Here is a 24,409-nt window from a genome sequence, read left to right on the forward strand (position 1 = left end):
TGCCAGACCCTACTGCGCATACTCTGGCTCCAAATGACGTCAAATTTGCACGATGGATGCGCCCCTAAGCGCCGTATTTTGGCTTCAAGAACGTTGAGTGGGAGCAGCCACAGTGCGCGCCCACTGGTTGCCCCCGGGCCACCGGTTGCCCATGTCTGCTGTAAAACATATCCATTGACTTTTATCTGTGTGTAAATGAAAGGTTTGTCTGTGGTTTTATTAAAGTCAAACTTGTCCTAAGTGAGAAGGACTGTGCAGAGAAAGGAGGTCAGGTTGGCTCTGCAGGGAAAGGATTGATAGCACAGTGTAGTAGTTAAGTGATGCTTCCAAATGCTCAGACAGGAGTACACGTCCCAGATGCAGGCACTTCACTGTAGGTACCCGGCAAGAACAAATCTTTGTGAATGTTTGAGCCAGGGTTCACAGCACATAAGTGCACATAAGTGCTGGGAAAAGCAGCCACACAGCTCGGAGCAAATCTGTTAAGATGCTTAAAATAGAACAAAAAGGAAGATATTTTTTCCCTCCACGTTTTATGAAAACAATGTTGGATTTTTTTTTTTTATATATATACCAAAGCTAATTTTTTACTTTTGACGATTGAGGTCCCTACTTGAACTTTTCATTAGAACCTAACATGGAATAATCAAAAAACCTTTTTTCAATGTACAAAGTACTACTGTAAGTGATAAATAAAACAGGTATTTGGTAATAAAGGGGGGATATCGTACAACATGATCTGGTACACACCACATTTTCATAGTTTGATCCAGAATCCATATATGTTAGAATAGAAAAGCAAACAAATAAAAAAAACGCCAGTGAAAGTGTTGAGAAAAGGGCGAGACGATTTGACCCAAAAAAAAATAAATATTGATGTTTTTAACTAAAAGTGTTACCAGACGACAATTCTGGGTTAAATTTGCTCATGGAAAATGCCACACAGGCACATTTATTAACAAACAACTGCACAATATGTACCACTTTTGGCTTTTTCTCCTATTAAGGACAGCACGTGTGAGTGAGTTCTGAGGTGTAGCTTGTTTTATGGAAGCTCTGGGTGAGGATGTACTCAGTAATCCATCTAACTGAGCTTTACATGCTGTTCTGAGAAGTAACGAAAGCAGCAACTCTTAAAACGAGTATTTTAATACAAAATAAAAACATGTATCTCAGAAATACGAAGAAATTGTAAGGATGGACACTGTTTGACAGTTTTCTATAAATAATATCAAATACTTTTATGATGTGATTCGTACTGTGTGATTGTATAAATCAAAATCAAAACAAGTAAAAAAAAAAACATACGCAATATTGTAATTTTCTATATGGCCAAAATAGAAAACTCGATATACTGTATGTTGAATCACGATATATTGCCCAGCTCTACTTGACGGTGGTAATAATATGGACGCGTGTGACCAACACAGTGCTTTTTAGTGGAAAAAGGGATGGACACTTTAAAATCTCTACATTAATGCCAACTGAAGTCATAAAATAAAGGCCGTGGCTATTGATACGTATCCGTAGACTGCTACTCTATGCATACGAAGCGCCCCTCATAGGCCAGTTCAGGTGACGTGATAGGTGCACCACGTGAGCTACCCCGCTAACCCTTTTATTTTAACCCTAGCCCAAACCCCTACCCCTACCCCTAACCCTAATGCTATCCCATTTCCTAACCCTAACCCAGAAAATAAACTAAAAAGTTTATATATGTATATTTAAAGGTGGAATTTGTCATGTTAAATATGTTAAATGAAATAAAATGTATGTCAGAAGTGGGATTCAAACCCACGGCAGAAGAAGGAAGACTCTTTGAGTCAGGTGCCTTAGACCAGGGGTTCTCAACTGGTCTCACCCTGGGACCCACATTTTTCCACGGCCCCACGTTTTTCAAAAATAGCTGTTGAAAACACACATTCTCTTTTTTAAAAACATAAATCTATTTAATATCCTGTGCAACATGCACTTCACAGCATGCCTGTCAAAAGAAAAGTTTCTTTCAAAATAAAAGACAAGTCCAACACGAGAGACTCCAAGTATGTACTTATTTTTGACCAGCTATTCGTGACACACTCAGTACAGGTCCGCGACCCACTTTTGGGTCCCGACCCACTAGTTGAGAATCACTGCCTTAGGCCACAGTGAAACAGTGAAACAGTGAAAACACAGGCATATTACGCTTATGTAGAAAAGGTCTGGAAAACGTACCCATAGTCCCGGGGGCTATTGATACGTTTCCATATCAATAGACACTTCCTAAAATAAAACTTGAATTCCCATCCTGACCTCAGCAGGTTTATCTCCTACATGAATAAATGCAACCCCTTCTTCCCTTTCTCTGTAGTGTGACAGAGACTGTATCTGTGAGCAGCTCGTATGGAGGTGGGGAGGACGAGGACCAAGCCCTGCTGGACCGCATGGCCAAGCGTGAGGAGAGGAGGCAGAGGCGCATGAAGGAGGCTCTGGAGAGGCAGAAGCAGCTGGAAGGAGACCATGACGTCCCTGTGGAGAAAAGCCACCCTGAGGAAGAGGAGGAGGAGGAGAGACCCTCCTGGCGCAGGGGTCGCTATCGGAACTACGAGGAGGAAGAGGAGAAGACGGTGACCTACAACTCCAGGAGGGAGGAGAAGGAGGAAGTGGAGGCTGCACCTGAGGAAGAGGAGGAGCTGAAAGAGGAAATAGTCGAGGACAAACCAAGAAAGTACCTGAGAGAACAGGTTAGCATCCGTTCCGGCTCGTTTATTTAAAATGTTGTGGATTGATTGCATCGGACTGTCCCAAAAATGTGACATTTGTGTCTGTAGGCATCAACCGAGGAGCCTAAAATGCAAAACGAGGTACAATTTATTGATTCGCCTTCTTATTACTTTTCTCTCAGAGTTACTCACAAGTTTGCCTTTCAAAGAAGTCCTCATCCTTTTTTGTAGGACCTTGCTGGAGAAGAATCACATTTGGTAGTCAATGAGGGTTTAAATCAGACAATTTCACAGGCAGGGGAGGATGAAGAGGTATCTGAGGATCATAATGTAGATCATTCATCTGAGAGCAAAACTATGTTAGTAGGAAACGACACCGAGGAGGACTTTGAGGTGTCACAGATACTGCACTCAGAGGATAATGAGGTACCCTGCACGCGGTAAGGCTTTCTATGTGTGTGTGACAGGGTTGGGCTCGATTATTATTGTAATTAATAATTCATTACAATTATGGCAAAAATTCTGTTGCTGTTAGAATTTACAGGGTCCCCACAGCCATGAAATTCCTGGAAAAGTTATGGTTTGAATTTTTAAAAAAATGATTTTTTAGTCTTGAAAAGTCATGGAATATTTTAACTGTTTTGGAAAAGTTTTGGAAATATAGCCTATTTTTTTTTTAATATTTAAAATATGTTGAACCCCAAAGATGTTAAGCGTTATCTCATAGTGAAAGTGCTGCATACCGGCAGCATCATTGAGCGGGAATCACGAGATCTCACAAATTCATGCAAATTCAAAATCAGCCTCATTTATTAACTGTGCGTAGGTAAGATCACTTCAGCTGGCATACACTAAAAACCAGCAAATGCAAATAAAAAATGTCAGCGCTTAAGAACTAAGTCATGGAAATTTGGTAAAATATTTTGGAAAAGTTGTGAAAAATCATTGTGCAAAAAGTGTGGGAATCCTGAAATTTAAATGAGTTCAGATATTTCACTTTGTAATTGTAATTAGCATGAAAACTCTATAAAAACTGTTAATTATAAGTTAATTAAACACAAATCTGCGGAACCATGTTACAGTTCTATGGCTTACACATACGACAATTATATATACAGTGTATATATATATATATATATAATTAATAAAATATGTATATCAAGTTTTCCCACTACCTGTCAGTTCTCTTAAGTGTCATTTTACCTTTAAAAAAACATATAAAATCAAGGGTTATACTGACAGCAAAAATGTTTTTTAAGAATATTTTCATTGATTAAGAAGCCTAACAAGGTAACCAAGAGATAAGAAACAAATTTGATGATAATAGTATGTTTTAGTGTATTTTACAGCTGATTCAAGACAGGGCCAAACCGACCCGTTATCATAAGAGATGCTAATAGAAAGCTAACACAAGAGGAAGGTTACATTTTATGAGGTTATTTATTTAATGCTCGGTGAATTTGTGTAATTGAGAATGTAAATGTAATTGATTTTCAGGGGTAAATTATAATTGTAATTTGTCACCATAATTGTAAATGAGTCGTAGTCAAACATGGATAATTGAAGACAGAATTGTAATTGAAAAATGTAATTGACCCCAACCCTGGTGTGTGTGATGCATGGCACAGAGTCATTGCGTAATTTCAGTGTCCTGACACACCTTTGAGAAGAAGACACATAAACAGTAATATCCCAGGACAACAGTGCCAACCCCTCTATCATGGATCCGCACCTCGCTGACTTTGTACTTCACGTTTGGAGGGACAGACGCTGAAATTACACGGACACCTTCCCTCCGTCTGGTGTGTTTTGTGTCGTTTGATAAGCGACCGTAGCCGAGGCCACGTCCCATGGTGCGGCTGCTGCTGCAGCTGTGTGGCTGGTGTTTTAATAGGGTCAATGCTACGCTCCACATGAGTGGTCACAGTGTTTTTCTTCTCTCACTTGCTGCATGTCTTCCACTTCTGCAAGAAAAAAAAAAGCAACAACAACCCATCACATTATACTGACTCCACACCAGCTATAGACAATAGGGCAGAGAGGCATGATGTTCTCTAAAATAATGAGCAACCAACGCCGTGAATACAGCATGACGCGTGTGTTTCCGGTGAATAATATGACATCATGTTAAAAGCCAAACTCAGTAAAATCAGTGAGCCACAGATAATCCAGATGAAGTCATGAGTTCCTTTAATCGTAGTTCTGCTTTGCTGCCCACAGGAACACTTCTCATCTTATCTGTGTGTTCGATTAGACAGGATATTTAGATTTAGTTTTAGTCAGAGCGTTTTTACAATTACTATTTCAGTTATAAGCTAGTTTACGCTAGTTTTCGTCAACTAAATGACATTACCATTTTAGTCGACTATATCTGTTAACAGATAGAGTCGACTACAATATAAAGAATAAGAGTTTACACTTTTTTTTTAACACAATATTTAGTTAAAATATATCAACCTGACATGCAATGGTATTGATGTTTGTAAATACACACAGACATTATCGATGTGAGCAATGCTTGACACCACATGAAGCCGTCTTACCATTGGATGCCTTCATACAGACAAAACAAAGAAAGAAACTTAGTTCTGATTGGATTTTGTTCCATATCAACATTATTGTTTTGTTTTTATTTGTTAACAAAAAAAAAATATATATATATATATATATGTTTTGATATAGTTTTAATAGCCATAGTTTTGTTATTGTCACTTCAAAAATGTAATTTTTAGTTGACAAAATTTCCTTGTTTTTTTTTTTTTTATTGTGTACACTTTGACCATTTATGTTTTCACTACTAAAATGTTGTTTTAAAGCTTTATCTTTACAATTCCAATTTTAAAAAATCAGAAATTTAGAAGTTTAAATATTTTATTCTCTTAAAGAGTCAAAAATGATCTTAAATACATATTCTATGATGTGTTTTAATAGTTGAATTATCAACTTAACCCATCCTAGCCTGTACGTATTGATTAGGGTAGTGATTGTTTAACACTATCATGCACACTCTTGTGCCAGTCCTCACCAATTTGGCATCCTGGGCAAGAGTTTAGGTTTTATCCCCTTTGCATCCCAGTAAATTTTGAATATATTTGTCTTTGACTATTTTTTTTAATTTTATTTTAGAAAACAAAAATCCAATCAAAATGTAATTTGAAATGAGTAAATAATAGTCAACTTAATAACTTCTGTGAGGTGCACTATACTTTATAGACGGTCCCTGCCCACTCCACTCTTGATACGCAGCTTATTGACATTAAAATGCATCATTTTAGCTTCCCCAAAGTATGGGTCTAAATGTTACTAAAATATACTAATAGAAAAAAAATAGTCTAAACAAAATGTAAAAAACATACAATAAGAATAGGGCACTGCATAAAATGAAATATTTAAGAAATCAGTATTAACGCAGCAAATGAAGATATTTGTACAAAATAACTATATTACTTTTTTTTTTATAGACCTCTAATGCTGCATTCTGGGGTCACAATAGGCTTTGCACTGTAGTGTAATTACTAGGGGTGTGTATTGCCTGGCATCTGGTGATACAATTTGTATCCCAATACATACTGTAGGTCACAATACGATACGATATATCCCGATATTAAATATTAAAGTGTAAGGGGATTATTGTGATTTATATATATATATATATATATATAATCTGTAAATGTGTACACCTTCATGAGAACATTATGTATGAAATATATTTTATTTGCATATTTTACACTCAAAACATTGGCTTTAACATGCCATGTGCTAACAACTTAAAATGAAAAATAACATATAATCTGCCTGTGGCTTTTAAACCAACTTTGACTTTAGTGCAACATGACTTTAGTGCAACATGACTTTAGTGCAACATGACTGAGGTATATGCCTAGAATAACAAATTATTACAAAAGTTAGTACTTTGTTTTTAGATTTAATTGAAAAAACACAAGCTGGTCAACATGCCCAGGTTTCAGCACTTCTTTGTGCAGTTACAATGTCTCCTGCAGTGGAAACGACTTTCCTGGTAAAATAAAAGTTAAAAAAAACAAAAAAAAAAAAACGATATGAATGCATTTAGAATCGATCCGAGAATCACGTGACGTAATATCGCAATATACTGTATTGCCAAATCAAGTTTTTTCAACACCCCTAGTAATTACATTAATGTGGGCTTGTTTTTTCATATGAACAAATAGTACCAACTACTGTTCTTTTAATATAGGATTACTGTACGATAATATATTAGCATTATATACTACTTATACTATACTGCCTAAGCCGCGGGTCCAACATGAGTGATGAGTATCTTTAGGGATATGCACACATTTCCACAACAATCAGACATTTATGGACGTTGATAAAAACGTGCTACGTGCATATAGAAGATTACAGTTCTACCTTAATAAGGTCTATCTTTAAAACTATCAGTCATGGGCATATTTTTTTTAAAAAAGGATGTTTATTGTGGATACACCTTAACAATGCTGTGCATAAAAGACTATAATTGTCCATTTGTGTTTAATTGTGTGTCACAGATTTTTTTCTTTTTATCTTTGCCACACCAGGAGAACATACAGTATTGTATGGGTGATAATAAGGTAGAAGTGAGAAACAAAGCCCTGGAGACGCTCCAGGTTTGATGATCACATGTTAGCTAATCCTCTGTCAGCAGTAATTCTGGAGTGGAGGCAGCGAGATGTGATGTTCTGTGTTATTGTATTTTGGATGTGCCCTCTTCTGCCCCCTCATGCGACATCATGTGATGCCTCATGATCAACCTAATGACCACCATCACCGCCTCCTCTTTATTCCACCCATGGATCGCACCGTTCCTCGCTGTCCTGACTTATATTCTTGGTTGTTTACTGTGGGTGCAGGTGAACGAGAGGGACGGAGCCCCAGAGGAGAGGGATGATCAGAGGAAGCACAACGGAGGGATCCACGAGGAGGAGGCGGAGCCTAAACAGCACAGGAAACCTGAGAGGAGCCTCAGGTACCCCCAGTCACTGTCTGTGTTCACACCAAACTGTATAATCAGCTCCAATGAATTATTCATCAATGTCAGACCTACTCACAGCTATATTCCTCAGATTCATCTCCTGCTTCAGTAATTCTCAAACTTTGGCACAGGAACCGTCTCCTTTTTCTCATTCCTGTTCGGTCAAAAAAAGAAAAAAAGCTTAAAATGTAGCGTGTGGAACTAATGTTTTGAAGTTGGACGACACACACTGCGCTCCAGTGGTGACAAGAATGAGACAGAAGAAACACAGCCTGTCGGGTGGAGTAATATATTAAATGTATTATAGGAGCGGAAAGGAAGCGCACGGCAGGAAGTGAATGTGTCGGATAAAGTTTGACACTCGCTTTTTTTTTTTTATAGCCAGAATGAAATGTAAACAAACAAGACATGAGAACTAATCTCTGCAGCACAGAGTTAATATAGGAGATGTCTTCCAACGCATTCATTGTTCTCCTTTCTATCTAATTAGAGAATTAATGTCAAGGAAATATTTCAAAATAAAGCAGCGATGAGTGCAAAAGGTGCCACAAAGTCATTCTTAGACAGAGCGTAAAACTACATATAAAATAAATAGATTTTCAGCACAAATACTTTTACTTTGCATCATTCCTTTTATATATATATATATAAAAGGAATGATGCATAGAGGTGGGACTCAATTAAAAAAAAATCTAATTACAGACGTACTTAATTAATCTTGATTCATCTAAATTAATCTTATTACAATATTTGACACGAGAAGCAACGTTTCCACAAGTTAAACAATGAATTATGTGATTAAGTAGAAAAATAAATGTAGTTTGTGAAGGGTTTGTGTACTACATCTACATACTGTATATGGATTGTTACTGTTGTTTTATTGTTTTAAGAATTTCAAAAATATGTTTTCCACCAGCAAAATATCATTTTTTGGTTTTTCATTTCATAGGTGTACAGTACATAATATTCATACACAATTGTCAGCTGCTACCTAGCAACCTACGGTAATAGCACCTTTAACACAATATGGTGGATTTTCTTTTCTAGTTGTTTGGTGTAAAAAATTGGAAAAGCTGCAACACGATTGTCCTCTGTGACCTACAGCTTGAAACATGAGACAAAGTGTAAATGTATCTTTGCTAAGGTGTACGGAAGAGGAATAGGGCCACAACAAACAAGGTCCAATATAATATATTATTAACGTTCTGAGGAAAGAGTCAGAATTATGTCTTTAAACTGAGAATTCTGACTTTAATCTCAGAACTCTTGACTTCAAACTGAGAATTCTGACTTTAATCTTAGAATTCCAACTTTAATCTCAGAATTCTGATTTTAACCTCAGAAATCCGACTTTCTTTCTCAGAATTCTGACTTTAAACTGAGAATTCTGACTTTAATCTCAGAATTCCGACTTTAATCTCAGAATTCCGACTTTAATCTCAGAATTCTAATTTAAATCTAAAAACTTCTGACTTTAAACTGAGAATTCCGACTTTAATCTCAGAATTCTAATTTAAATCTAAAAACTTCTGACTTTAAACTGAGAATTCTGACTTTAATTTCATAAATCTGACTTTTTTCTTAGAATATTGTTATTACTAATAATAATAATAATAATAAAAAGAATAATAATAATTATAATAATAATAATATAGGCTTGGTTTTGTATGTTTTTTTCCCAGTCGTCCTAATCCTCTTCAGTAATAGTGAGTGCTACAGTAATGCCTATTTTTATTCTTTTATGCATTTATCTGTGTTTGCTTGAGCGTGACGGGTTTAAACTGATGTGTTTAATTATTCAGCTCAGGATCAACTGTCAGGCTTTGGCGTGCAGGTCAGCCACTTTGTCTTTCTGCCTCCACACGCTGATCCACGTTTTACGTCTTTGTCCCAGTCGCAGCAGCGTGAGATCCCCCGAGGCGTCTGCAGGTGACGAGCAGGACGACGCCGCCCGACTCGAGGCAGAACGCAAGCTGGAGGAGCTGAAGCGTCGCCGTGACGACGCAGAGAGCGAAGAGTTTGAGAGGATGAGGCAGAAGCAGCAGGAGGCCGAGGCCGAGCTGGAGGAGCTGAAGAGGAAGAGGGAGGAGAGGAAGAAGGTGCTGGAAGAGGAGGAGAGGCAGAAGAAGCAGGAGGAGGAAGAACGGAAAGCCAAGGAGGAGGTAGGAGGAATCATCACGTTTTATTGCTATTATTATTATTATTATTGATAATAATAGTAGTAGTACTATTAGTATTAGTATTAACCAGCAACTCCCTTACTCTCCATTTTTAAAACTTTTTGTTGTATCAACTTCAGTGTTTTCAAAATCAGAATTAGAATCAGAAATGCTTTATTTATTCAAGGAAGAAATTACTATGTTACAGAGGCTGGAGAAATATTACAAATGAAAAGAGACAGAAAGAAGAAAAATGTAAATAATTTAGTAAAAGACTGTTAAGTAAATAAGGATTAAATACAAGTGCACACATTACAGAAGAATAAAAAAAAAAAAAGATTAAAAAAAATAATCTTTTAAAAAGATTAAAAAAAATTAACTGATATGTCAAAAAATGCATATATTTTTTCAAGGTAACTTCTTCCGACTTTCTTCTTGCAACACTCTATGTACTCTATGTAGATTAAATACTCTCCAATATAATTTTTCTCATGTTGTCATCATGTGAATCATATATAATGTAACCATTTTTTTGTCACTTCAAAGTATATAACCAGAAATAAACACAAAATTCAAGCATAAAGACACTGATTTTACAGTGTTTTATCCTCTTGTATACAAGTGGTAAAACAACTGTCTTTGTTTTTCTTCATTCAGTATTTTGGAGGTCGTAGTTGTAAAGGTTTTTGTACAAACAGACCCTGTCGTTGCCAAGTTGTTGGTACGGTGTCGTAAATTTTATTTTGTGTTTGAAGACTTGAAGGTTGTTGGAAGCGCATTCGAAGCAACGGAAAGTAATGTTTGCATCAGAATGTCCAAGAATACAGCTGCTTGTAATTCAAACACTTCAGGCATTATTTCCTTAAAAGGGAAAAGCAGTGGAGACTCCCACTGAGAAATAAATATCATTGTTCTTATTTTGTTTTAGTTTTTTTAATGACACATTTTAGGACTGACTCACATTCTTTTTATATTAGATGTACTCATCCAATATACAATATAATGTAATATATTTATACATACACAGTGTGTATGTATATATATATATATATTATAATATTGTTTTTTGTGTGGCCCTAAAACAAATCCCCCAAAATGTGTATTTCAAGAAGTTGGAAGGAATATAAAGCCCAACATAATACACACAACGTAAGTCTCAAAACACAGAAATCGAAAAGCAAAGTGACACAAAAGCACACAAAAAAATTACAAAAATACACAAAATGACAACAAAGACTGTCACAGCAACCACGTAAACAAACAAAACGAAAGCACAAGAAACAACAACACATTACAGAATAGCTCCAAAGACACACAAACTGTCAATAAAATTACACAAAATGACAGGAAAATACAGAAAGTGGCCCCAAAAAGGCACAAATCGACAACATAAATGCAGAAAATGACAAAAAAAATACACAAAATTACAACAAGAACGCACAAAAAACTGACAAAACGGTCAGATCAATCATTATTCTAAACGCTAACATAAATGTTGATAGTGTGGCCCTCAGATCAGATACAATCAACATTTTTGTGGCCCCCGCCGTGATAGTGTTGCTCATCCCTGCATGAAGTGTTCTCACATTTTACCGGCTGTTTGATGAAGCAAATGAGACGTAGGTAAAGGTTCCACCTTATCTATGACAGTCCCATTTTTCTAAATGTACCCCTTTCTGAGGGTTCAAATACTCATATATAAATATTAGTTTAGTTGGACTTCTTTTCCATATTTCTGAATGTTTATCTTTATCGTTTTGCACCAGTGTGAAGGGAAACTCATGCATCACACTCGCTACCAGCGCCGCTGAGACGTAATCTCACCATACGTCTCCGTTATCATGGCCCAACCTATTAGGTGGCCACATATAACACACGTCATTTTTTTCTTTTTCCTATTACTCTAACCCTCGTCCCGGTGTATGTCAACCCTGATAACCTCCTTCCCTCCTTGTGTTCTAATCTGTATACACTCAACATGTTGGTGCGATTTGTTTGGCCCCCTGTCAGCAGACTGCTCCGAGGCCCAGGCGTTTCCACTAGTCAGTTATTATCGTAACTGCGTAGTTGATCATTAATTACAATTATGGCATTATTATAATTGTAATTTCAAAACACTGTTGCTGTAGTAGTCGTAATCTAGATCATTTAGATAATTGACTTTGTAATTGTAATTGCCATGAAAATTTTATAAAAATTGTCAAATATAATTTAACGCTAAACTGGTGAACCATGTTACAGTTCTATGTACAGTTCTACACATATGTAGTAAACAATTATTAAAATATGTTTCGTATCAAGCTTTCCCACATTTTACCCTTTAAAATAATAAATAAGAGGTATACAGACAAAAAGGCTCAGATGTCCACAACAAAAATATTAAAAACCTATATTTTCATTGATTAAGAAAATATAGGTTTTCTATAAAGAAATCAGGTCATAGATATTTGTTTTTGGTGTATTTTACAGCTGATTTAGTATAAGAGATGCTAACAGAAAGCTAACACAAGAGAAAGGTTAACTTTTCTTAGGTTATTTATTTCATGCTCAGTAATCACCAACTGCCTCACTCCCATCACTCGCACACACCGCCGGGCCTGGGGGGACCAAGTCTTCTCCATCCCTGCCCCCACTCTTTGGAACTCACTCCCACCACCCATTAGAAACTCAGACTCACTACTAAACTTCAAATCATTACTCAAAACCCACCTGTTCAAACTGGCTTTACCATAAACCCCTTTTGTGCTGTCTTGTTTTGTCTTAATCCCCATGTAAAGCGTCTTTGAGTGTCCAAAAAAGCGCTATACAAATTTGATCTATTATTATCATTATTTAGTAATTGTGATTAATTGTAATTGAACTTTAGTAATTCAGAATCAGCTTTATTTTGTCATTACACACGTTACAGAGCAACGAGATTTCATTTCATTTTCATCCCGTCCAAAGAAACATGAAAAGACAATCACATATAACATGGGAGGACAAGAACGGGGTGGTGAAATAGAAGACGGCCTTGAGCGGCTGGCGTGTGGCTAAGCCAATGGTGATAAGTGATTTGTTTTTGATTCAGGCAAGCACATTTCGGTAGCCTTGAGTCTTTGGTCTCCAGCAGTACCTCTCCAAGGTAGTTTCAGTCCGGCGTAAACGCTCCAAAGTAGCCTCCTGCTTACTTTTCAGTTCATTCATCACATTAGTCTGAGTGTTGAGTGATCTGCCCCATCCATTGGAAACGACTGGCAGCCTTGCCAAAACAGCTGCCAACGTAATACAGACTTTGCGATAGATCAGAAAGCTGCCCGCTCCAATCAGCAGAATCCCTGCTACCATAATTCCAATCATGTTGATGTCCTCCACAGAAAGCTTGGACAAACACACGATCTTCCACTTATTCCTGGAATCCATCATGTATCCGGCCGCAAACGTTTTGTCCGGACACGCAAGCTCACCCCTGCCCGGTCATTTGTCAAAAAAATATTGATCGATTGCATTGAAAGACCAGCTGACCAATTCCATAATTTCAGTTTTTGGATAAAATGCAGAGAGAGTCTCCTATTAGAAAACAAAACAAGCAGCAAGGGCAGATAGGGGAGGGGAGTGGGAGAAGAGGAGCAGAAGAGGAGAGGGAGGCATAGAGGGAGAACATAATTGTAATTGACTTTCTAAGGATAAAAATAACTATAATTGACTTTCTGAGGATACAAAAGAATTGCAATTTTATTGTAATTGAAAAAAATGCTGGTCACTTTAATCATAATTGAATTGTAATTGAACATGGGTAATTGAATAAAATTGAAAGTGAAAAATGTAATTGAACCCAACCCTGCCTGACTGGTCCGTCTTGGTCGATGTTGGCTCTGAATATGAATCAGTCTCTGGCGTCTGCCACTGAGCTCTTTCTCTTGTGAGATGTTAATGAAGCCTTTGGTTTGTAATTAAAAGATGGCCCAGAGATACAGAGAGACTAATTACTGCTGCTGACAGCTGATATACTGCTAGGCACCAGCCCCTCTTCTCATTACACTGCAAATGGCTTGTACATGAATTGTTTGGGTATTCTTTTAATCTGTTGATTGTCTGAATGCTTCCAGGAGCTTTTTTCTTCTCCCCAAAGCAATTATTGTGCTTTTTGTGATTTACATAATTGTTGACCCTCTGTTTGGAAAACATGACAAACTAGTTACAAAGTGGCATCCACAAATTGTCGGAGGTACAAATTCCACCTTTTCCTGGGGCTGCTACTTCCTGATTATGCATGCAACTTCCTGTGAGACGAACAGAATACATTTAAAAAGGAAAAGGCTTTGTCTGGTTGAACAGATGTCTCAAGGGCCACAATCGACCCAGTTTGATCCCAAGTAGGTCGAACGTCTTTTTATGGAATCAACTTCAGTGATATCAATATTGTATTCTAGTTTGCACTTTGACGTGTCATGTCAGCATTTTGAATAATGACCAATCTGAGCATTATTACAGGAAAAAACATTTTTTTGTGTTCGTGTTGTGGTTTTGTGTATTTTTCTCTTATGCTGTGTATTTTTAGATGAATTTTGTTTTTTGGCGATTTTTGGGTCTGTTTTTGGAGTTATACAGTGTGTTTCTGTGTGTATGTGTAATTTTTTTCATTTTTCTATATTTTCTGTCATGAATCTGTTTTTTTGTCTTTTTTTTAGATTTTTCATTACAATACAATTCGTTTATCACAATTCAAACATTCCATCATTCACATAGTAAATAATAAAAACAATAAAGGAATTAATATGCATAAAAATACATTGCCAAGAATCAGATAAAGTGCATACAAGTACTCAGTGCAATCTTCTAAAAGTCTTAAAATTACATCAAATTTCCCAGAAAATTATGTGAACTACAGAAACAATTTGTGATTTGAAAGTAATGATGAGGGAAATTCATTAAATTTGTAAAAGGTGAAATTTTAATGATTTCCATTCCCGTTTTCTTTGTAATTCTTACTTTAAACAGAATCCTGCCGCGGGCCTTGAGTTTGACCTCCAATTTAGCAAAAACTGCAGATTCACCACTAGCTAACCGCTAACACCTCTATCAAGGAGCAGGCGTAACATCTACGGATGGGCCTCCAGTAATAACGCAGACTTGTTATTTGGTATAAAAGCATTCAGTATTCATAAGTTATCCTGTAGTTTGTAGTTTTTTGTGGCACAAAAAATAACTTAAAAAGGGTAACAGTACCATAGTCTAGTTAGAGCAGGGGTTCTCAACCTTGGGGTCCGGACCCCATTTGGGGTCACGAGACACTGAGAGGGGATCACCAGATGTCTTCAAGAAACAAATAATTTTTTTAAAAGAATTTGAGCCCATTTTCTACAACTACACCAATCTTGCCATAGTTTAACCTATTTTAATAGTTTAACCTTTTTCTTGCCATATTTTTGCTCATTTTAATACATTTTTGCTACATTACTTCCCCTTTCAAGACATTTTGGGCACTTCTAAAACCCTTTCCACCACTTTTCCACCTAATGTAGCATATGTTGACCTATTATTGTCTCTTTTTACCTCTTTTCACCATATTTCATGCTTATTTTTGCCAATATAACCACATTCATAATTTGTCATGCCCATTATTTGCCAAGTTAAAATAATTTTTCCCACTTTTTTCTGCCACTTTTAAGCCAATCTTGACATTTGAACCTTTTTTTTACCACTATTTCTGTCCGTTTTTGGCCACTCTAATGTGAAACTTTTGACGATTTTCTTTGATTTTTAAAATCCCATTTCACCACCTTTTCCACCATTTTTGGTCACTTTCAAGCCATTAAAACAAGGATTTAAAACTTTAAGATGACTATATACTATGGCCCAAATAATAATAAACTTCCTGGATAACAGTTGATTTTATTCAGATACAGTAAATAAAGAAATGTGGTTATAACAGATTCATAGAACAATAGACCATCATTTTGCTGACTTTATGGATGGGCCCCCAAAAATATCTCCCCTTTATTCCCCCTTATAGATGGCCCTTCAGGTACAGTGGGGGTCACTGGTCTATGGAACCTTTATATTGGGGGTCGCGGGCTGAAAAGGTTGAGAACCCCTGAGTTAGAGTAACAGGAATAGCGTTGGTGGGACATGCTACTGAACTGTCTTGGTTCCTATTATTCAGGAAGAGAAGAAGAAGATGAAAGAAGAGATTGAGCGAAGACGAGCAGAGGCAGCAGAGAAGAGAAACAAGGTGGACGACACTGAGGACAGCGACGACAAACCCTTCAAGTGTGTGAGTCCTCGAGGCTCTTCTCTGAAGGTCAGTCCATCACATCTCTTCACAACATGTTGCAGTGAAACCCATAGTAGCAGCACCTTAATCTGACCGTTTCTCAATAGAGACGACTGTTGCTAGCACATTTTTTCAGCTGGGGCTAACTCGCTAATTAGTCAAACATTAGCTTTCTGCGTCGGTTGCTATTTCTGTCAGACGCATAAATGGTCCCAGCTGGCTCATTTTTTTAACTTCAAAGCTCTGTTGAATGTGTGCTTGACGGCTACATGAGATGATATCATGTTCACCCATCTGCTCGTCAATGTGAAGACACACAAACAAAAGAGCAGCTGCCTTTACTTGAATTGCCATAAAGAGCGTGATGGAGCAAGTGTTTGAAGTATAATGTGGGCAACTAAAAATATCAGACTCATTATAACTCAAAGTGCAGTTTGAGTCTCAAAGGTTTCTACATACTTCACCAGAACTGGAAATTCAAAACCAAAGGAGGTGACAATAAAAACCAAGGATAGTTTTTAACAATCCAAGACACAATTTACTTGTTGGGTGTTTTGGTTGAACTGGTCATCATCATAACTGGTGATTAGTCGCAGATTCGGCCAGGCTTGGAAGTGGTTACTTATAGTGGTCACATTAAAGTTAACCAATAATTTGGTCACACGCCAATAAAACTATGCCTCAGATGACAGCCATGCATTCTTTTACATTTGTTGTCATAATCGGCGTACGGTCAGAAACCAGTCCCAAGATAACATGATAACATTATCATTACATTACGACGAGAGATGGGCGACATTATTGGCCCACGATATTATCAGTCGATATTACATAAAATTGAATATTGGTTGACATCGGTATCATTCTTTCCACAGATATTGAAAAACCGATATGTATTGTTGTTTAAAGATAACTTGTTGAAAACAAATATGGCACTTTTTTCATAACTGAAGCTGAATAAGTAGTACTAATTAGTAGACAACTAGAAAAGTAGACAACTTTTCATCGGACTGCTCCACGCTCGTCATCTCTGCTGTAGTGTGTGTGTGTGTGTGTGGCGCGTGTGCTGGCACATGTGTAAAAACACTGGCTCTGATTGGCTACCATGAAACATGATGCCGCCTTAGCCAATCATAATCGCTCACCTTGTTTTGCCAGGTGTGCTTTCAGATAACAGTTTATTCAATCAATGCATGAAACGCACTGCATTTAGCGTTCAGTAACGTATACAGCGTTGTAACGGCATAAAAAGTAATTAGTTAGATTACCTCGTTACGGAAAAAAAAAAAGCCGTTTCTCATTATTCTGTTATTCCTGTTATTCCAAACACTGCCCACCACTGGCAGCAAGCTTAGAAAATAAAATAAAAAATGTCCATCATGTTGGATTCCAGAAAAACTGGAATTATACTCAAAATGTAATTCAGGAATGAGTTGGCAAAAAAAAACAATATTTAAATGTATTTCTAACTGCTCTGTGGCTGCTCATACAGGAATTTAGGTGTTATATGGCCGCCATCTTGGAAAATGGCTGCCATGTTGAATTTCAGGTGGCTAGCACTTTTTTTCCAAAAATGTACTGTTCTGACATTTCTATTAAATATTCAAAATATTTTTTGGCTTATCTGCTCTACAAAAACATTTGTCTCGCACTAAAATGACCCTTCTTGTTCTGAGTGCACATTCAAACTGTCCACCACGCTACTACTTGGTACCAGTGACTTAAAGGGACATTCTTGCAAAAGAATTGCATACACTGCTTGATTCACAAACTGCTTTTAAACCAAAAAAATAGTACATAGTCAAACCTGCAGTTGTGCTCTTTGGAATAAGTTGGTAGGCTGTAAAATATTATGAATTAATAGTTTTAAGGAAGATGCCACAATACGGCCAAAATATGATTTGTAGGTAATTTTAGAGCCATAAATCTTTGTTTGTGCTTCCATTAAGCCACACAACATTTTAGTTTGCACTTTGTTGAGAAAGATTTAAGATTTTGGGGCCAGCTTGTATCTCAGAAAGGTTAATGGCACTTACACTGCAAGCACTTTAAAGTCTGTTGTAATTAAACCAATCTTGAAGATGAGAAAAGCAGCCTGACCCATAAGGCAACGTTTTCAATTCCGGGGGTTTTCTATTTCCTTCTTCTTTCATCTGCAGTCGTTAACTACTTTAATGGCTAACACAAAGTTTAAAGCCGCTGCAGCTTTAAACCTTTTACCTGATTGAGCGCACTTTAAATTTTCCAGTTTTGTGGCCTTCCAACTTCACACCTGTCAGCAGAACTGAGTCAATATTTCAGTCCTCTGAAAAACCTGCAAATCCCACTCATCCAGCAGTGCGGCTAAGCTATAGCTAAACATTTGTCATTTTTGGAAGATAGGGGGACATAGGGGGGAAATCTGTGACTTATCTGATTTGATTTAAAAACTCAAGCTAATATTTTTGTCACCAAAGGACACATTTGTGTTATGCTTTTCTTTTCTCATTCAATGACAAATGTTTTGTTGCAGTAGAGCAACGCTGAATCAAATTAAAACGTGAATAAAGGTTTGCTGCGATGCCAAAGGACTAATCATGCATGCTGCAAATTGAGGAGGATTTTCAGCGAGTGAACAGAATCTAATTATTGACAGTTAGCTGTAATATCCATCTGTGAGAACTTTGTGGTTTGGTTTGTCTAGAGCAGGGGCGTCAAACTCATTTTAGTTCAGGGGCCAAACACGGACCAGTTTGATCACAAGTGCGCCACTGTTTTTAGGCGGGAAAAAGAACAATTTCAACATTAATGTGCCCAAGTTTGCACTTCCAGTTATACATTAGACATAATATATGAAAGGCATCAATGATATCTAAGAAATAAGTGAAAGATATGTAAAGTTCCTTTGATTTATTTTTTTATTTTTACCAATTTTTACTTAATTTGGGAAGATTTTGTGAAATAATTCTAGAATAAATTGTAGGATTTTGGAAAAATGTAGAGTTCTTTCAACAACAATCTACAACTGAATTATTTGGTAATTTATACAATGATTTGTTTACACTTTCCCCTGTGGGCCGAATCGGATGCTCTGAAGGGCCTGATTTGGCCCCCGGGCCTTGAGTTTGACACATTTGTAAATAATGTTGTTTGTCTGTAATTCTTCACCTCACAGACACAGCTTTACTTTGTCATCATGTTCACTGTACGTACTTTAGTTTTGAATTTTGTCTTTTTGTGCCAACAGCACAATTTTGCATGTGTTGTTTTGCAGTGTTATGTTTAATAATTGCAGTGGTTTTAATGGTCATGGTTCTCTCCTGTGTACATTTTCTATTTCTGCTTCAAGTTTGACGTATTTTTTTCATTTTTCCCAGGGTTTCTCAACTGGTCTCACCCTGGGACCCACAATATGCCAGGGTCATTAAATCGCGGCCCACGTGTTTTTAAAGAATTCAACCAACCAAATTTAGTTTTTCAAAAATAACTGTTGAAACCACACATACACTACTGGTCAAAAGTTTTACAACACCCTAATTTTTCCAGATATTCATTGCAATTCAAGTCGTGCAAGTCCAATGAATATCTTGAAATGGTACAAAGGTTAGTACTGATCAGCCAGAGGTTAAATAAAAAAGGTTTGGTTACCCAAACCTGAAAAAGAAAGTACATTTTAGAATTATACAAATAGACCTTTTTCAGGGAACACAAAGTGGGTTAACAATTTAAAACTATTCTGCAACAATAAAGGTTGAATCAGCCGTTGAAAGCTGGTGCTACTAATTCCTACAGGTGTTCCAACTTTTCTTGGTTACCCACAACCCCCTCTGTCTGCATAAAAGCAGTGTTGGACCCTCATGAGCATCAGGTGAATAGTATTATTCATAGATTCTATCATTTCTTTTTCAACACAAATTGCTTATTTGTTCTATGCTTTCATTTCAGAGTGCAATGACACAATAAACTGAATAATTTTTAGTAAAAAACTGGAAAAAGTGTGGTGTTCGAAAACTTTTGACCGGTAGTGTAAATAGTCTTTTTTTTTTTAAACATAAATCTATATATTTTCCTGTGCAACATGCATTTCACAGCACGCCTGTCAAAAGAAAAGTTTCTTTCAAACTAAAAGACAAGTCATGAGCGACATTAAGGATTTATTTATTTGTGGCCAGCTGTCTACGATCCATACAGTACAGGTCCGCAACCCACTTTTGGGTCCCGACCCACCAGTTGAGAATCGCTGAAGGGCAGGCGTCACAATTACAGAGCTCACAAAATGCACAAATCAAACCATTTCCCCACACATAGGGTCTGATTTACGAAGAGCCCAAATAAAGAGTGCTACATGGGTGATGCATGTAAATGGATTGCACGTGCTGTTCGTTTTCCTGTTTTGCGTGATTTACTAAGATTGCTTGTGCAGATGACAACCGGTGCAAAAGGGGTTTGAGGTTGTTTAAGAGAAACGGGGGAGCACAAAATGAAAACTTGTAGCCATTGAATGCGAGGGGTTAATGAAAGAGGCGAAGAAACATATTCTTGAACCACAGCTAATAAATTGGGAAAAAAATGGCAAGATATAAGATGAGATAAAAGAACAAACTAAGTCATAAGCAATATTTTTATTCATTCATTTAAAAAATGTTGACTTCTGCCTTTGCCTGCAGCCATCTGTGAGTAAAGCTGTGACAGTTAGCACCTGCCTGTCAAACATGTTAAATAAATACACAAAAAGAACCACATATCTAGCAGAGACATCCAAATTGCAAATTTGTTTTGTGCAGACGCGCTACATTACAATGTGATTGTCTTACCGGAGGGCCGCATTATCAACATGAATTTTAGCATTTAGAATAATGACCAATCTGAGCATTAATACAGGATAGAACAACGGGTTTTGTGACCTTTGTAGTCCTTTTTTGTGGGTTTTCTGTTTTTTTTTTGAGTTTTTAGATCTTTTGTGTGTTTTTGAATTCATTTTGTCTATTTTCTTGTCAATATCTTGAATTTTTGTTGCCTCTTTGCACGTTTTTTGAGTCATTATGTGGCTTTTTGTTATATGTTTTGTGATATTGTTGTCTTTTTGTGTATTTTTCTGTCGTTTTGCACAATTTCGTTGGCATTTTGTGTCTCTGAAGTCCTTTTGTATATGTAGTCATTTTGTGGTTGTTTAGTGCGCCTCAGTTGTAATTTTGTGTACTTTTGTTGACATTTTGTGCATTTTGCTGTTGATTTCTGTGTTTCTGGAGTTTGTCTGTTATAGTGGCCTTCATATAACTTCCAACTTCATGAATTACAATTGTGTTTGGGGGGCCGCACAAAATTAAACCAAAGGCCGCCAGTTGCTTATGTCTGCCCTTAAAAGGACATGGAATATTTTTATTTTTTGTATTAAATAAGTTTTACGTGCTCCCGTAATAGTTTTAGCATATACGTAAGTGCCCACATATAAGTTCTAACCTAGATGTAAAACCTTTAAAGAGCAGTATTATGAAAAAATCGCTTTATAATGATTTTGCTATAGTGATATACATCCCTTTAGCCTCATTCAGACGGCCAACGTTGAAAAGTTATGTTTCCTCCCTCCCTTGTTATTCTACATTGTGTAAAAAGTCAGCTCCAAATGGGCGAGTTGGATTTTTCTCACGTTGGGACGTCACATCGCGGAAACTCCTCCTCCTAACAATCCTGGCTCCTCCTGTATAAATATGTGAGCTCCTCCCTCTCAAACTGCCTCACAGTTAAAACAAACACAGCGGTTTAATATAGAATATACATTATACATTATACATTATATACACAAAATGTGTTCTCCCTGAGGAGCAGTGGGCCGCCACGGTGTAGCCCCCAGGGAGCAGTTCCACTTTTAGTAGCCGTTATATTGCCTTTGACATGATCTGACCTGTTTGTGTCCCAATGCAATGCAGCGGTTGGACAAAACAAATGATTATCATCTTAAATGCGCTATTTCTGTAGTTAGGAGATGTAAGAAGGAGAAGAAAGTGACATAGCAGCTTAACACTCTGGTGAGTGTTTGAAACAGCTGACTGACTCCGCTGCTGCTGATGTAAACATACACCCTGAAGCAGCCTTGAGACGGCCTCACAATCACAATAGCCGCTTAAATAATCATGTGTTTTACTGTAATGTGCAGTTTTTTTTGGCTGAAAACAATATCAAAAGTGTGTGGTTGGATAGCAAAAGAAAATCGCTATGGTGACCACTGATCTCCCTCACAAGAGCGAGGCATGAAGTCTGCGTCTACACACACTCCCAAAGGGCCCACAACAGCTTGTTTTTAGAAGCGTCATGAAAATGACTTTTCAGAGGGCTACAGGTGAGTTTGGGAAAATAAACCTCAAATACTAGATAGATAGATATATAGATTATTTTATTGTCATTCAACATAACATCAGGGATGCACTGCAGAACGAAATTGCGTTGCATTTAAGCACAACAAAAACAGTTGGATCTTTCTTAGAAAAATGGATATGGGTGAAAAATAGCATAATACTGGACCTTTAAGTGCTTTCAGAAAAGTTTCTTAGGTTTTGTTGGCTGATGTTGAACACGTACACGTTGACATTATTTCATTTCTTTAGTGAAAATGTATTTCTTCATGTCACTTTAAGGGCTCTGTACTAAATAGATTGCTTGTGTTATTTTGTGCTGTTGATACCCAGTTAGTAGATTACCTGCAGCATGTGTTAGCTGCCAAGTTAGCGCATGTTTTTACTCTAAAACCATCAGAAAATCAGGCTTGAAGTATATGAAGTTTTACAAAGTTTTTTAGTTATTTAAATTTATATTTGCAATTTATCAACTGATTTTTATTTCAAGTCACTTGTGCAAGTATCAAGAAAATCATCCGTACACACAATTTTTTTGTGTTTGGGAGAACTCGTCAGCTTGGTAATTGTTACATTGTTCACTGTGTTTATAGGAAACCCTATTTGATACTAATTAAGTAGCTTACAATAGTCGTACCAATTCTTTCCTGCCGTGTGAAATCATCAGGAAAGAATTAAAGCAATGAAGTTGTGGGCTGGTAAAAGGAAAAAGAAATCACAGCTTCGCAGAGCAATAAGATTTTATAATGAGTTTCACTTTACAAAATGTAATTTTCAGAGGTATTTAAATCACACATTGATGCAGCTTTACAGGGAGAAAAAACAGTGTTTTTATCTGTCAGAGGTCATAATGTGGATGTAATTAACAAAAACCTGCATGTTGCTACTGTGGAGCTGCACAAAAGCTGCTCGACAGCTGACTTTTTTTTTTGTTTTTTTGTCCTGCTCGCATAAATTGAACAATTTCCTGCTTGGTTTCTGTACTCATTGAATTTCATGCCCTTTCAGTTCTGTGAAACCTGTCAAAAGCTTTTTTACATGCTTGAATGGTTGGAGAACGTATGCCTGTTCATTTTCTTTTCCTATTATGTGGTTTTTTTTTTGTACTGCTATCATGTGGCTCTACTATAAAATATGCACCTCGACCAGGACTCGGCTCTCAGTGGAACACATGGAGCCCAAGAGCTTTTCCTTCATGCTGTATCAGCCCATCCCAGCATTGCCCTGCTCTGCACTGTAGATAATACTCAGTGCTCTCTGGCCAGGAAAGATAGAGGCACCAAATGAAGGACTGGCTGCAGGAATATGCAGGAACGCGATTAGCGTTAACAGGATTACTGTAACTGCGTTCGTTGGGCTATAGTTGTTGGAAATGCGTCTGAGAATGGGGAATTTCCTGTCTGAGAGTATTTCAGGAACTCCCACATTTGGTAACAGCCAAGCATAAGCTCTTTTTTTTGTTTTTTGTTTGGCAAAGCAGCTTGTGTCCTCCCGCTGTTGATTTGTCCATTCTGAGCTGTTTTCTTTTATTTTTTTTGTAAAGCATTTTCTTGTATATTGTAAACTATTCTCAGAGATTCCCACAATCCAAATATGGAAGTTTAAGGCTTGTGTTTTTTGTGTGTTTGTGTGCATGCGTTATAAAGGATTGTTTGTTGCTGCTTAGGAAACTGCAATAAAGTAAGATTCTCATATATACAATATTACACTGAGTTAACAGGAAAAGATAAAGTGCAATTAGGTTATACATCTTAAACACAGATTTCAATTATCTTCTACGTTTTGATCATATATGCAACACAGCAGGGATGGGGTCCATTATAATTGTAACTGCATAAAAGATAATTACAATTATAGCGTAATAGTGAGGATGCAGGAGACTTTATTATTCTTTTTATATGTTATTATTCGTCCTTGCACTCAAACTACTAACGCTAATGTTAATGCTAGGCTAATGTTACGCTAATGCT

General features: G+C 37.0%; 1 protein-coding gene across 5 annotated transcripts in view; it reads left to right on the forward strand.

The window, feature by feature from the left end:
• Positions 1-24,409, forward strand: part of cald1a (caldesmon 1a) — a 119,085-nt gene that overhangs the window by 78,144 nt on the left and 16,532 nt on the right. For 3 of the 5 annotated variants that reach the window (XR_003674301.1, XM_028450356.1, XM_028450355.1), the window contains exons 4-9: positions 2,351-2,723; positions 2,811-2,843; positions 2,934-3,128; positions 7,574-7,689; positions 9,590-9,857; positions 16,000-16,137. Coding sequence is in view for 4 of the 5 variants with exons in the window: in XM_028450356.1 (XP_028306157.1) it covers positions 2,351-2,723; positions 2,811-2,843; positions 2,934-3,128; positions 7,574-7,689; positions 9,590-9,857; positions 16,000-16,137 (1,123 nt within the window). In the remaining variant the exon portion in view is untranslated. The remainder of the gene's footprint in view (positions 1-2,350; positions 2,724-2,810; positions 2,844-2,933; positions 3,129-7,573; positions 7,690-9,589; positions 9,858-15,999; positions 16,138-24,409) is intronic. The other 2 variants (XM_028450357.1, XM_028450358.1) reach the window with 2 other exon arrangements.

Source organism: Gouania willdenowi, chromosome 6 (genome assembly GCF_900634775.1).
Source record: "Gouania willdenowi chromosome 6, fGouWil2.1, whole genome shotgun sequence".
In the NCBI taxonomy this organism is placed as follows: domain Eukaryota; kingdom Metazoa; phylum Chordata; class Actinopteri; order Blenniiformes; family Gobiesocidae; genus Gouania; species Gouania willdenowi.